Here is a 14,011-nt window from a genome sequence, read left to right as displayed (position 1 = left end):
CGCCCGTGGACCTTCTGACAAGGCTGATGGGAACAGCTCAATGCCTGTTCCTCTGAGCCAGCACTAAGAACAGTCCGCTCACGTCAGCAGGACAACACGAGAGCAATAGTAGCAGTAGGACTCTAGTACTACTAAAGGGGCTCTCCACGTTGCTGAGACCCTAATGAACGAAGCAACTGATCCTTTTTCCAAGGAAAGTTGCAGGCAGTGGAAGTGATTTTAAAGGATTCCTATGAAGGTTGTGCAATTCCAGCTGGCATAGCTCACTTTTTAGAGGCACCTGGGGACTAGTCATCAGCATCTCTCCCTTCCTGCCTCGATTATCTGGAGTTCATGAGACCAAGAGCTGGGAGAAGGAAATTCCTTGTCCATCTTACTAGAAGAGGAAAGGGAATTTTAGAGGAAAGTGTAATCTGGCTAAAGCTCCAGTGTAACTGTCAGTGCCAAAGAACAGTCTGTGCCTTGGATGAAAAGACTTCAATGTGATGCAAACCGGCTGAATGATCAGATCAATTATGTAGCCAATATATTTTTTAATATTTTTGCAGAACCCAGGCTAAAATTCACTTTCACATAGGTTTATGCCTCTGTGAAATGTGGCTAATCTTGTTCAAAGCAATGCAGTGGTGCACTAAGAGTCTAGAAGTGTTGGGGAGTGGTTTTTGTTCCTGATTTTACATGCATTAAACAATCCTATGTATTCTTAAACCATTCCTTATGTTTAATATTTAATTCATTCCCTTTTTAAAATTAATTTATGGAAAGGCAAGTCATTTTAGAAGTCCCTAGGGCAGTGTGCAGACACACTTATCACAGCAGTGAATATGCATTTGTGAGAATTCTAAATACATAGGGTAACTGGATCTGAGTGAGTAAGTATGAGAGAGTATGAGTGACTGTTTTGTTTTCTATTAGTGAAGCAAACAGGCACAAACCCTTTCAATGCCAAACTTTTGGTACATTTAGTTGACTTGTTCCTTTTCTCTTTGCAATTGCTTTAACAACCTATGAGCCTTGATTTAGGTGTCTGCATCTAACAGAAGTTTCAGAGTTGCTAATACAGGGGAGAGACAGGTTTTCTTCCTAGTAGGACACACGCTAACAAATACTCTTTTTCATCCAGACAATCATAGATTTGCAGATACAATTGATAACTGAAAATGTCAAGTTTCTGTCAAGAACTGTGACCAGCTAAAGGCAGAACATGTACACTGAAAGCTGGCAGTTTGGGAAGCTCATTTTAACCATGAGTGATTGTTTACTGTACAGTTCCTCACTGTTGGGAAGTTCAGAAGGAAAGCAGAAAATGAATGATGCAGTGTGTTATAAAACTAAGTACCATACCAAAATACAGCCAGAGATAAAGGGTATTTCTGAGGAACGGTAGGCATTTTTAAAGGAATATTAGCCTGTGAGTACGGGTGTGAGTGTGTGCACCTCAAATTTGCACTAAAGTAACTCTGGAAGTGAGTTACTAAATAAATATATAAGAAATATATGACTTGTATGAGTATGTAGGTTTACAATGACTGTGAGAGCACTAAAATACAATATGCTTATCTCTAAAATCTCAAATCCTCAGGGATAAAACTCCTGAAAGGATAAGATTGAATTCAGCTATTATATAAGTAAATCCAATTCAATACAGATTTCCATTGGACTTTCTAGCAGTTGTGCCCACTTATAGAGAAGCTTAATTTATCTTTTAGAAAATCATATTGCAAAAATATCTCTCTCAAAGTAAATTTGTCAAAACAGTTTTTTCTTTTTCTGTTTTTTTTTTTTTTTTTTTTTTTTTTTTTTTTTTTAAATAATAGTGTAATTTCTGAAGGTGCTTCTGCTGAAGTCTGCAAGCCAGTAAAGACAGAATACTTTAAATTTTGATAATCAATTTCTTTTTTTTTTTTTTTTTTTTTTCCCCAAGTTGGGACTCAGGAGCCAAATCAGAATGTCTTGTGCATGTACATTTATACATATATGCCTTGTTTACTTTTTAATTTTGTTTTTAATCTTGATGGTATCATTTTGTAAACAAGAACCAAATACAAAATTTAGCATAAATGAAACTAATAGGAACATGGGTTATTGTATCCTGTTTGACTGCACTATTTTGAATTCTGCTTTTCAGTGGCTGTGCAGTTTTGTAATGCTTTTTCCACGTCCCTAAAATTGTGGGCAACAAAAATCACTCTTCTAAAGATTAGAGGCATGTGTTACTCTGACTGGAAAGTCTAGTCCTGAAAAGATACTGCTGGGTGAGTCATAAGTCATATTACGTAGGATATGAGAAGAAGACATTAAAGGTGAAAGCTTCTTAGTTCAATTAATAAAGTTATTTCTCATACATTATAGAGGATTTTCAGGCTGGATGGAGCACAGACTTGGTCCAGTGATCACATAGTAATGCAAAAATATTATGTAATAAGTAATATATAAGAAATATGTAAGTAATACATAAGAAAGAAATTATTGTGAGTAGAGATCTGTCAAAATTGTTATGGCTTATTATATCAAAGACAGGTAATGGTTTGAGAATGGCAGAGAGGAAAAGGGAGAGCATGCCTGAAAATATAAGAAAATCACCTTGGGATGCTAGCACAGCACAGGCATAACTCTTTTTGCTACCATCCTCTCTCTCAAATCACAGGCAAGAAGAGGGTGTGGAAACATCCAGCCAGTGGTGCCAGCCAAAACCACCATTCTCAAAACGGATGAGAAGTGTTGAAATGGGACCAAAAGGCTGATTTTGACAGTTAGCTTGCTGCTAAGCAAACTCCCTAATGAGTTACTGAAGTTGTGACCTAATGAACTACACCTTTTCCACTTTGTCTTCCCTCCAGTACAACTGGGTGTTGGGGATGGAGGCGTCATACTTCTCCACTTGCCTTCGATGCACCCCAGCCACCCGTACATCCTCTGAGCTGCTGGCAGCATGGCTCACAGCCAGGCAGACAGCAAGGTCAGACACATTCTCTGGCAGTAGGCACAGGTCTTCCCAAGAGGGAAGCAAGACAAATTCACCTTTCCCAATGTATTTTTCAGCCATCTGTCATACTTTCAGAAGGCAATTTCACTAATACACCTGATAAGCAGGCACATGCTTGCTTTGCTTTGGTCTACAGCTCTGTACAGGGATATGCAGTTAGTGCATCCTGATGTGTAATTCTGCTCTGGATCTGTAATTTAACACTTTGTTTCCTCATCACTGCAGCATACATCTGGGGACAGACAATTCACCTGGGGTACTATTTACTGGGCTTGTCACCTCTGGCCCGACAGTGGCAGACTACTTAATTCGATTCTGATTGCTTCAGCCCTTCTCAAGCAGCCATGATCCTCCTATTCACCTCCAGCTTCTCACTTTCTCTTCTTCTGATGATTTAGCAAACAAAACAGCCCACAGTGCCTCCAAAGGAAATAAAACACTTGAGCCTGAGTACATTTTCTGCTCCTTATTTATTTTAAACTATGACAAATGGACAAATTCCAGCACAAAAGAGGAAGGGCTAACAAAGCATACGGCTTATCTCTTCACAGTGACTGAGCTGAGTGATAATCTATGTGCATTCAGACATAGAGGATGTGCTTGGACACACATTATTAGTATGTCTGCCTGCCTGCCTGCCTGACATCCCACCTCTCCAAGATGCATACTAATTTCTGTGTTTCCCCATTTGTTGCATGGAATAATAGTATCTAGCAGAAACCAGAGATTAAATCTGTTTACTCCAGACATTTTTACCATATAGTTGATATATTTTTAAAATTATACAGAATTCAGTTTACTGTAAATTTAGTTATTTAATCATAGTAAACTATATGGTAGCAAACATTGCCAGCACTTACCTTCCGGGGGCCTGTGTTTTTCAGCTCAAAGACATCCATCGTATAGTTGACTCTGCGACCATAGTGGTCAAACTGAACATTTCCTGTCAATCCTTGTATTCGAACCTAAAAATTGAAGAAAAAGTATTAAGAATATAGATTTATAACCATAACAACACTACTACAGAAGAATGAGGCATTATAAAGCCAAAATGTTTGCTACTTTTCCTTTGTACTCTCTTTTACTGATGAACCATTCTCAAAATAGGTGTAGGTATGCCAGTGTCTATGCGCTAACAAAGACAGACAGTGGACCTTTTCTTCCATGATGTTTTCAACACTTTTCAGCTGCAGGTTCTAAGGAGAAGGTTATTTTTTACCATTCTCATCATCACTGAAGAATATTCTGGATCATGTAAAATAAATGTAAAAGATCTTTGGCCTGAACTTATACACCTTTTTTAACTCACACTCTGCTGGCGGATTAAATGTATAAACCGAGTATGTGTTGCTCATCAAGGTAACTGTGAAAACACAACAAAGCAATTCACTGTCACAGAAGATGGGTGAGATACACAGGGCTTGAAAGGAGTGTTTCCCAAGCCGCACAGTGGCGAAGGACAGACACAAAGCCATAAGACGGCTGTGGCACTTTTCCATCACCTGTCTCAGAGCTGAAAACAGAACTTGTATTTTCTTTCATCTCTTTTCTGCTTCACCCAGACTGGGGCCCTCATCCCAAAGAAGCCATGGTCATATTGCTGCTGGCTTCAGTTGTATCAGGATCCAGCCATGCAAGAAGTATCTTTGGCAAGACTTGGAGGGTCACGCTGTCCAACCTAGTACAGAAGCCTGACTTCGTGCTTCTCACAATTGTTACAGATCTGTGCATCTGCACAGAATATGCAAAGCACAAAAAATGCCTTACTTATCTTCCTAACAATTAGGATGTGGATTTAAAACACTTACTCTTTTCCTTTGACCATTTGTATCTGTTTTTATTTTTCTCCAGGACCGAAACATTGGCTTCCAGGCACAGAGCTGCCATCTCTGTCAGCAGTCACTTCTCAACAGTTTCTCCTGAGCAGAGTCTGCTCATTTGCAAGGATTTAAATTCAACTGCAGGATTTTTATTTTCTTACTGTCCCATTCAAATGAAAGTCTAATCATCTTGACAGAGATCTGGAACTTTCTAGGCATCCATATTCATCAGGAATTCAAAATCTTGACATCAGTGAACAATGGCTCTGGGTGATGTCTTTTTAAAGAAAAAAACACTACCTTTCCCTGGAAGAATTCTACATTTATTCAAACTGTCAGAAGAATATTAGAAAGTTTATATTAGGTAGAAAAACCTTTTTCCTCAAATGACAGTATCTGCATACCCACGTTATATGCAAAGAGCAACAGATGAGCTCAACATCTCAGTGGTGGAAGTCCCAGCTATTTTAATAGAAGTACTAGTGGTTTCCAATAATAGTAGTTCCACTCTGCCTTCATTCCAAATTATAAAGCAAAATGTCCAGAACAGTCCTAGCTGTTTCCAAATGGCAGCTTACATGTAAATTCCCCCTCTCCCATAACCTTGAGTATAAGATCTTCTGAATCATATAGCGTACAACTAGTATCTAATATTCACAAACAATACTGCAATAAAGCCTACCCTTACCTGTTTTAATGTCCTCTCCATATCAATTCCTTGACCCCATGGGGCAGCAGGGTTAGCAAGACAATCACCAGCATTTCCTCTTCTTGAAATATCAATTTTCTGTCTTCTAAGATTACGGAAAGTTTCAGCCATCACAAGTACTCCATCATATGTTAATGCAGATGTATACTAAATGGATGAAGAAACACACTGCTTTAGAGTTGGTAGATCTTTATGAAAATCATCTGTTCTCAGTTATTTCTAGCTAGGCATTACACAGCAGTTTGTACATTTTCATTCAGAAACTCTTCTCAAAACCAAAAGCAATTTTGTCTGAGGAATGAATGTAGGATTGAGAAGAGTACATTAGAGTAGTTCAAATTTTAGGACTGTATTTCATAAGGGCATAGAAACCTGCCTCTGAAGTATTATCAGAAGAAACAAATTAAATTGAAGATAGTCACTTCTCAAACTTTTTTTTCCATTTGTCTTATCCATTGGGAAATAGCCTCATGCACCCACCTAACTTACTAAAAAAAAAAAAAAAAAAAAAAAAAAAATGACTCACTGAAAAGGATAGATAAATGAGCAGAAATACAAGCTATTGTAATTGTTAAGAATGATCAAAAGTATGTTCTTCAAACCTGTGTTGGCCCTCTGAACAACACAAGGTACTGAAGAATAAATGGGTCTCAGAAGGTCATCTAAGACAGTTTGTGTTTCTACACTACTGTAACTACTCTAGGTAGAGAGCATGACAAATTAAATGTGTAGAGCAAGTCTTTAGCAGATGTTAGCTTGGAGCCACATAAACAACAGGGTATTTTCTCAGCCTGGTCCTCTGATGAATTTACTGCATGTGGATTATCAATAGCAACCCCAAGGCTGCTACTGATATACCATGTAGCTCAGTCTCAAGTAGGTATGATATGTATTAGCACATATAATAACAGAGCTATTTTGATGAAGTCATATTTATAACTATGCTTTGATTTGCCTGCCAAGAAAATTGTAGACGACAGAAATTTCTTGTTATTCATCTGTGAGGGATTAGGTTAGAGGAACACTGGGATGTAATTGGACTGTAAGATCATGACTGAAAATGATGACTACAGTAGGTTTTGAGGTGGATAGAATTTCTACAGGAAATTCAAAATTAAAATTTAAGGGTAGTAAATTTACAATTGTGGTTACATCTCATATACAGAAGAGTTCATCTGTTGGGAAATCTCTGAATTCTGAATCCAGATAATTAGACTAATTCATGTAAAATTGGTTGAAATTAAGTTGTCAGTTAAGTGTTTGACCTTTAGTTCCTGTCAGTAAAGAGGTGATTTGGAGAATAACTGACAAAGGATATTAAAGCACATCAGCGAAATGTGTTGTAGCTTGTATTTCTATCATAGTCACAAGGACAGGCATTATTAGTTGCCAGTAACAGTATGATCAGCTGCATTCTCCTGTGCCTAAATATTACGGTCTTTACTCATTTATTCAGCAATGTTAATCAGAAATTAAAAACACTTGAGTGATATCATTGGTAGTGCTTCAGACCATCCAGTACCTTTGGTGGGGTCTCAGATCCTGGGTATTCTCTCTGGTCTAGCTTCTTCCAGCGCTGCATCAATTTAGTTACCATTGGTGTACTGAAATCTACCAGCTGAAATCCAGTCACATTAGCTCCTCCATGCATAAACCTCTCCAGAGAAATATCTTTGAATCCCTAGAAAATCAATTTAAGAATTTGTTTGCTCTCACACACCACTCTGGGTCCAATCTGTTCTAGATCAGCAAGGTGGCATAAAGAAATGTTCAAAGAAGGTGGCAACAGCAGGTTTCCATTAGAAGTTAAGACTTAAAATCAGAGAATAATGCTGAAACTTTGTTCATACTTTCCATTTGTGTTACAAAGAATGAAACAAAACCAAGAAATTCAATTCTGAAAAATGCCTACAGAATATTAAATCCTTAATCCAATTTACACTGAAGTTGGCAGATTTTAATGAGCACTGTATTAGTGCTTGATCCATCCTGCTACTTTGCATGTTTGCAAAGCGAACAACACTGTTGTGTAAATATATTTATTCTGGGATTTATTGGTTAGGCTGAAATTACCTGAGTTACACAAGTTATGAGATAATATAATAGATATTAGGATGTAGAGAGAGCACATGAGGGTCTCATCATTAGCACAAGGAAAACAGTATCAGAATCACCTTTTTGTGAAACATGGTGGTGATAGCTCTCAGATCTGATACACATTTAAAGTCTGGAGTGACCCCCAACATGGAATGAAAAAAAATAAAGTACATAGACTTCCTGACTTATGGTTTTAAGGCTAATTTGTCCCAGTATACAGACAAATCCTTTAGTAAAATTTGCCTTTAGAGACGTATCTGAACTTCAAGAAACTGCATAAGGAAAACTGCTAAAGATGCTAAGAAACAAACATGAATTTTTGTGCTCCTTTTCTATCTGCTAGACTTAATGGCATCTCAAAGTAATCTTTTTGTTTTCTTAAATTCCTGTGATCAGCATTTAGCAGAGGAAACAGAAGTGTATTATTACACTTGATTTAAAGTATAAAACTGAGGAAAAAAAAAAAAAAAAGTGAGGTACTGACCCAATGCCCCAGATAAAAAAAAAAAAAAAAGTCCAAGACAGAGATTTGATTCATGTCCTAAAGGAAACTGACAGTGAATATGAAAGGTGACATATCAGGGAATCCTATTACACATGTTATTGAACAGCCAGTAGACAGCAACATGTGTCAATGCAGAAGTAGATGTGACTGTCTCCACCATATACCCTACTGCCTACAGCAGCCACTTTGCATGGGAAAGGTTACTTGGAGAATTATAAATTTTGAATTTTGAAAACCTTATTTGTAAGACCTTAAGTGAATAGGGTCATTCTCATTTCAGAAGCCTGAGGTCTTAAAAATAATCTGAAATTATCTTAAGTTAAGGTACTAGTACAGCAAAACACAATAACATATTTCAAGCCAACTAAAATTCCTTGAGGGAGAGTAAAAAGTAAAAAGAGAGTAAAATACATTAGACTCAGCTCTACATTCACCGTGCTTGGCCAGGAAGGTATTTCAGCCTGAAAAATGGGCTATTTAAAAAATAAAATATTGCACTTACTCTTCCTTTGCCCTCTTCTAAACATTGTGTAAATGTGCTGTTTAGACTTAGAGTCAAAATATGAATTGGTAATTTGACTGGAAGTAGCTGATTTTATAACAGAATGAATTTCCCCTAGAGAATATAGAAAAGTTACTTTAAGAATTATTGTCCTACTAATATTAAAAAGATGAGTCTAAAATGATAGCATAGGTCTGTAAAGGCGTCTAATTCAGTCACAAAATACACTTAGCAGTCCTTTATGCTACACTGATTTTGATAAGATTTAAGAGGATAATATTGAGTCTTTCTTGTACAGATGGCAGAAACAACAGGACCAAGTTCTTTAATGCTCTGTAAGGAATGAATTATGCACAACTGTATATTAGTGACAAATGGCAGATATTTTATGAAATGCTGTAACTCCAAAGCAAAACTAAGTGCTTCACTTACCTAGCAGGGGTATAATTCTAGAAAAAGATCTTACCAGGTTGGCAACAATGTAATGGTATCCTTTAACATGCTTTCCCACGCTCACAATCTGCAGCAGAGAAAGAGAAAGAAAGAAAAAAAAAAAAAAAAAAAGACAGTCATACTGTTTTGTCTAGAAATGCATTTTCACAGCCATATAGATATAAATTTTGAAATATATAAAATCAGCAATATAATGTTGAGAGTCTTTCTCCAATAATGTAGCTATAACTTTCCAGGTGTTTAACCATGGGAAAAAGTTAAAATGAAAGTGAAGAAAGTAATGAACTGGTAATCTGAGTGCCTTCCACACGATTGAAAATGTTACTGTTGTATACTATTTCATCAAGTATGGCAATTACCTACGGGATACAAATTCAGAAGCAGGAGGTCACACATTAACTAGAAAGCCTAACTGCTAATGTACCTTTTCATTTCAAATGAGTGCAGTGTTTATGAATCAAACTAGTTTTTCGGCTCTTGGGATTAAAGTTGTCTGCCCTTGAGGTGGTCAAGTACTACAAGTGTTATTTAGTTCTTAGCGATACGCTAAAGATATTGGGGCTTGGCATGATCAAGGACAGAGCAAGAACAGGCAGCCATGCTCCCTGCTGTGAAAGCCCCTTGTTTGTAGCTGCAAGGGCCTTCTGGTGACACACAGAGGTGAGAGGGGAACCTTGGCATTTGCTCCCAGGAGGAAGCCACATGCTACCCTTGAGCATTTAATAAACGTATAACATCAAGTGATGCAGACAGGGAACACTCCTTATGTGCAAGTGCTACAGTCCTGATATGGCAAGATCAAGAACAGGGGTTAGACAAATAATATGCCAACCCACAGTGAATTCAAGGGTTTTCAATGATTAACCACTCACTTAAAAAAAATCTGCTTGCAGTCCAAAGATTTTTTTTTCTTCTCACACATTCATCCCCGCAAATCATTTTAACTTCCTTCTAAATGAATAAACAAGATACAGGCAAAAGTTTTCCATGTGGTGATGGCTACTTAATAAATAACAGGAAAACTATGGATCTGTCTCCTTTTGTGCTTTGAAAATCCTAAATCTAGATTCTGTTCTGAAGAGTTGGCAGCTTCTTGCCTTCATGGACCATGTCCCATGTTGGAAAGACAGAACATTCACGAAGACTGGCAGACCCTTTCAACAGTGCAGAATGAAATAGATAGCATCAGAGTTTGGAGATGAGACATGAGCTGCTGAAAGACTAAATGATTTGGCCAAAGACACCCAGGGATCCAGGACCTGTATTAACACTTGGAAATGCTTGATTTCCAACTCTGTTGTTCCAGTAAGTCAATCTGCTTCTGCAGAGAGTGGAAGGGAAATTCCAAGTAAAGTGGCATAAGCATCTTGTCAGAACTGTGTTAATTTTATTGTTTTAAAGCAATAAAGTGAATAAACAATGTCTGCTATCATTTTATTCTGCTTTCTTCCCAACCTCAATCACTTTTTTTTTTTTTCAGTCTGTAGCTAAAATGATCAGATTTAAAAAGCAAAACATAACAAAAACAAACAAAAAACCCCACCCCAACAACAACAAAAAAACTTCCCCAGATTGTCCAGATTGTCAGTCCTTCATATAAAAAAAAATGTTTGTTTTGGACCCAGTCAGATTCCCATTAAGATCTGTAATTAAATATCATTGCAACCATTTTATTGGGGAAGGGGACAAGAAGGAGATATCACACCCTTCTGTATTGTGTACTCAAGACATGTGAGGTGGGTGCTGTCAAATCTTTTTTTTTTTTTTTTTTTTTTTTTTTTTTTCCCCCACTGTATACAAAGAGTTCAAATCCCTGCTGGCACAAGGAGGGATTTGAATGGCTTCCTATGGCTTCCTTAGAGATGGAATCTCTGACACCAATAGTGTTTTTACATCTGTACTGCTTCCACTATCCATGGTAATGAAAATGTATTTGCATCCCTACTACAGGGAAAATGATAGGGATTAAAACTCAAATTTTGAACACCTACAGCATCACAGTTTGAATGTAAGTGGGCTGACATGATTTAAAATGAACATGATATGATAACTGTGGGCCTCATCCTCAGCTTGCACAAATCACTGCAGCTCCCTTTGAGCTCTTGGGAGTTGACATTGCTTTGGCAATTAACACCCTTTGTGATCTGTTCCCTGGTTTGGTTTCATAACACAAACTGTGATAATAATTGCAGTGTTTCAGTCAAATAAACAAGCACAAGATCATCCTGCAACTGTTGAGGTACATCAGATACATGTCCCTAGTTGTCACGTAGTCAAAATGATTAAATACTGCACATGATTAAATGGATTTGCTTCTGTGCTTGTTCCGAGAAATAACTGTAGAATTCACAGATTTAATGTGAACAAAACAGAATATTTGTGAAAAAACATTATATATTTTTTCAGTGTATTCTCTCAATGCTTGTCTCTAAGGGTGGGTAATAAAGGTACACATCTATGTATCATCTAGTTGTCTGCACTTCCTTTAAAGTCAGTAGAAAAAGCAGGCACTTTGAGGAAATGATTCATCTTATCCTAAAGTACATGTCTAAAATTAATTAGACAGCTTGTGCCCTGAAAGTGCTTATTTTTCTCCACTGACTAGAAGAAGAGTTGATGATGATTAACTCTGATGTAGACACCTACATTTTATATCCTTAATGCTAACTGAGACAAATTTTACCCCAAGAACGTTGATCATGCAAATAGAGAAGAGAAATGATGTGATATGGCTTGCATTTTCTACAAAGATTAAATACAGTTCTGATTTTGAATCTGAAAATGTTTATGGTTATTGAGCACATATAATTTGCAAACCAGGAATTGCTAATGATTTAGGGGAAAAGTGCCTGTTTAGTGAAAACAGCTTTCTGTGAGCATCTCATAGTTTTGAATATCCAAAATTTATGTAGTCACCTTTTTCTCTTGAATACTTAAAGGTGCAGCTTATGATCTATAAAATAGGATGTGAATCCTCACTATCTGATGAACTGCTTTTCTTTCTGATGTGCCACTGCACTGAGATAAATTCAGACAACGAACTTAAGTCCTTTATAACATGAAAAGGTACTTCTAGAGGAGCTCCCCAACCTCTAACATTTTCTTTCTCTATTCTTTACTAGCAGTGACTGGAGTCTTTTATTGAGATGAGACCTCAACCATACCATACATATGATAGTAGGTATTGCCCAGAGCCACAAACTGAACAGATGAGTGCCAGTGAGTGAGGGAAGAATATTTTTCTTCTGTGGCAGAGAAGAGAAGTTAGGTAAAAGAACCAGAGAATCTACTCTGAAAGGGAAAAAGAGGACTGGGATTTTGATAGATGTGTGTTCCATAAATCTTTTGCTACAGAAGTTCATTAAGTCTGGGGACACCTTAAAACACCACGTGCCTCCTCATACACTTCTGAATTCATAACCAAAAGGCCAAGTTCTGTAGCAATACAGAGAGAGGGCAAAGCTGCATTGTCTAACATCTCCATTAGCAAGAATCAAAGTCCATAAGACATGATGTGTACAGCAGAAGTCCTTGTGCTACTGTGTGGGCCTCCATAGCAAGCACAGTTCAGGGTTTTACTCCGGACTCTCCAACCTGCTCCCTGGACTGAACTCACAATGGGAACTGGTGCACAGCCAGGGTGTTTTTAGGCACCTTCTCATTTGGCATCACCCAAAAGAAAACATATTCATATATTTAGAGGCCTCCCTTGATGTGATACACAGTACAATAAATGACCACAATTAGGAGATTAACTTCAAAAAGCATGTTCCCGATGCAAACTAAGATGCTCGGTGTGCCTGTGGGTGCCACCTTCCTAGAAAAGCCCCGAGCACCTGTTGGCAGGTGGCAAATGCACATACAGAATGAGGCTGAGCTGCAAGAACCATCTTCATTTCAAAAGGGAGGTCCTGAAGAGAGGGTGACACAGCCACAGGCACCTATGGTGGCCCTGCCAAGGGAGCGGTAGGTTTGGCTCAGCTCTCCACCCCAACAGGCCACAGAACCTGCAGCAGGGCCATGCCCCAAAGATGGGTCACATAAGCAGTGATACTCCATGAAAGTGCTGATGCTGCATGTGAGGGGGGACCCTATGCATGGCCTTTGCATTACCTTAGGATGCTTTGATTCAAAACTGCACAGTGCCAGAAACCTGAGCAATTAGGACCAGATCCATTTTTTTCCCATCATATAATACTTCACTTAAATCTTCTAAATACTCACTTTTGCTTTATATTCCTACTCTGACTTCTTAACCCCACATACACATTACACCTGGCTTTTGTTGTGGTGAGAGTTTAAGGTGACTTCATCTCCTCCATGGTGATTTGGGGAAGTAAACGTTGGGAAGGGTGAACTGTGTTTTGATGCCTTTGGGGAAGAATGAGTGCAGGGGAAAGGATGATGTGCTGAGTTTTGTGTATTGATTTGCATGTTTTAGTTCAATGACCAAGGTGGCCAGCACCTAGAATTGGAGCCCTTTTAAACTCACTTGTAGAACTGAAGAAATTATTAAATAATCAACACTGTTCTGAAGAAGAATGAATAAGAAAACACAATATGCTCTCCAAATTATCGTTAACGTGAAAAACAACAAAAGTGAATGTACTATCCAATACTCATGCTATTATTGAGTCCTTTGTTTCAGAAAATGTGGCAGCACAGAATCAAAGTGAAATACTCAGGCCATAAACATATCAAGGTTGTTTAAGAATCTAATGCAACTTTTTTTTTTTTTTTTTCCAAAGTTTATTGTGTATGTGAGTGTATGTAAATCCACAAAAAGGTGGACTTTATAGTTAGATATTTATATTTAAATATATATATATGTGAATCACATTAGGCTCTATTGAAAAGCATTCACATGATTAAATGCATTTACGTATAAGAATCTGTAAGGAACAGGACATGAGGAGAATTTCAAGTCTATTATACTATT

At 37.6% G+C, this 14,011-nt stretch overlaps 1 protein-coding gene across 11 annotated transcripts in view; it reads right to left on the bottom strand.

Annotated features, from left to right (window-relative positions):
- GRIA4 (glutamate ionotropic receptor AMPA type subunit 4) overlaps positions 1–14,011 on the bottom strand; it is a 230,515-nt gene that overhangs the window by 65,098 nt on the left and 151,406 nt on the right. For all 11 annotated transcript variants that reach the window (XR_014692676.1, XM_084518175.1, XM_084518172.1 and 8 more), the window contains exons 5-8: positions 9,086–9,139; positions 7,038–7,196; positions 5,495–5,662; positions 3,847–3,951 (exon numbers count right to left, since the gene is read on the bottom strand). Coding sequence is in view for 10 of the 11 variants with exons in the window: in XM_084518175.1 (XP_084374301.1) it covers positions 3,847–3,951; positions 5,495–5,662; positions 7,038–7,196; positions 9,086–9,139 (486 nt within the window). In the remaining variant the exon portion in view is untranslated. The remainder of the gene's footprint in view (positions 1–3,846; positions 3,952–5,494; positions 5,663–7,037; positions 7,197–9,085; positions 9,140–14,011) is intronic.

Source organism: Aythya ferina, assembly GCF_964211825.1.
Source record: "Aythya ferina genome assembly, chromosome: 1".
NCBI classification, from domain to species: domain Eukaryota; kingdom Metazoa; phylum Chordata; class Aves; order Anseriformes; family Anatidae; genus Aythya; species Aythya ferina.
This window is presented reverse-complemented; position numbering and strand designations above follow the sequence as displayed.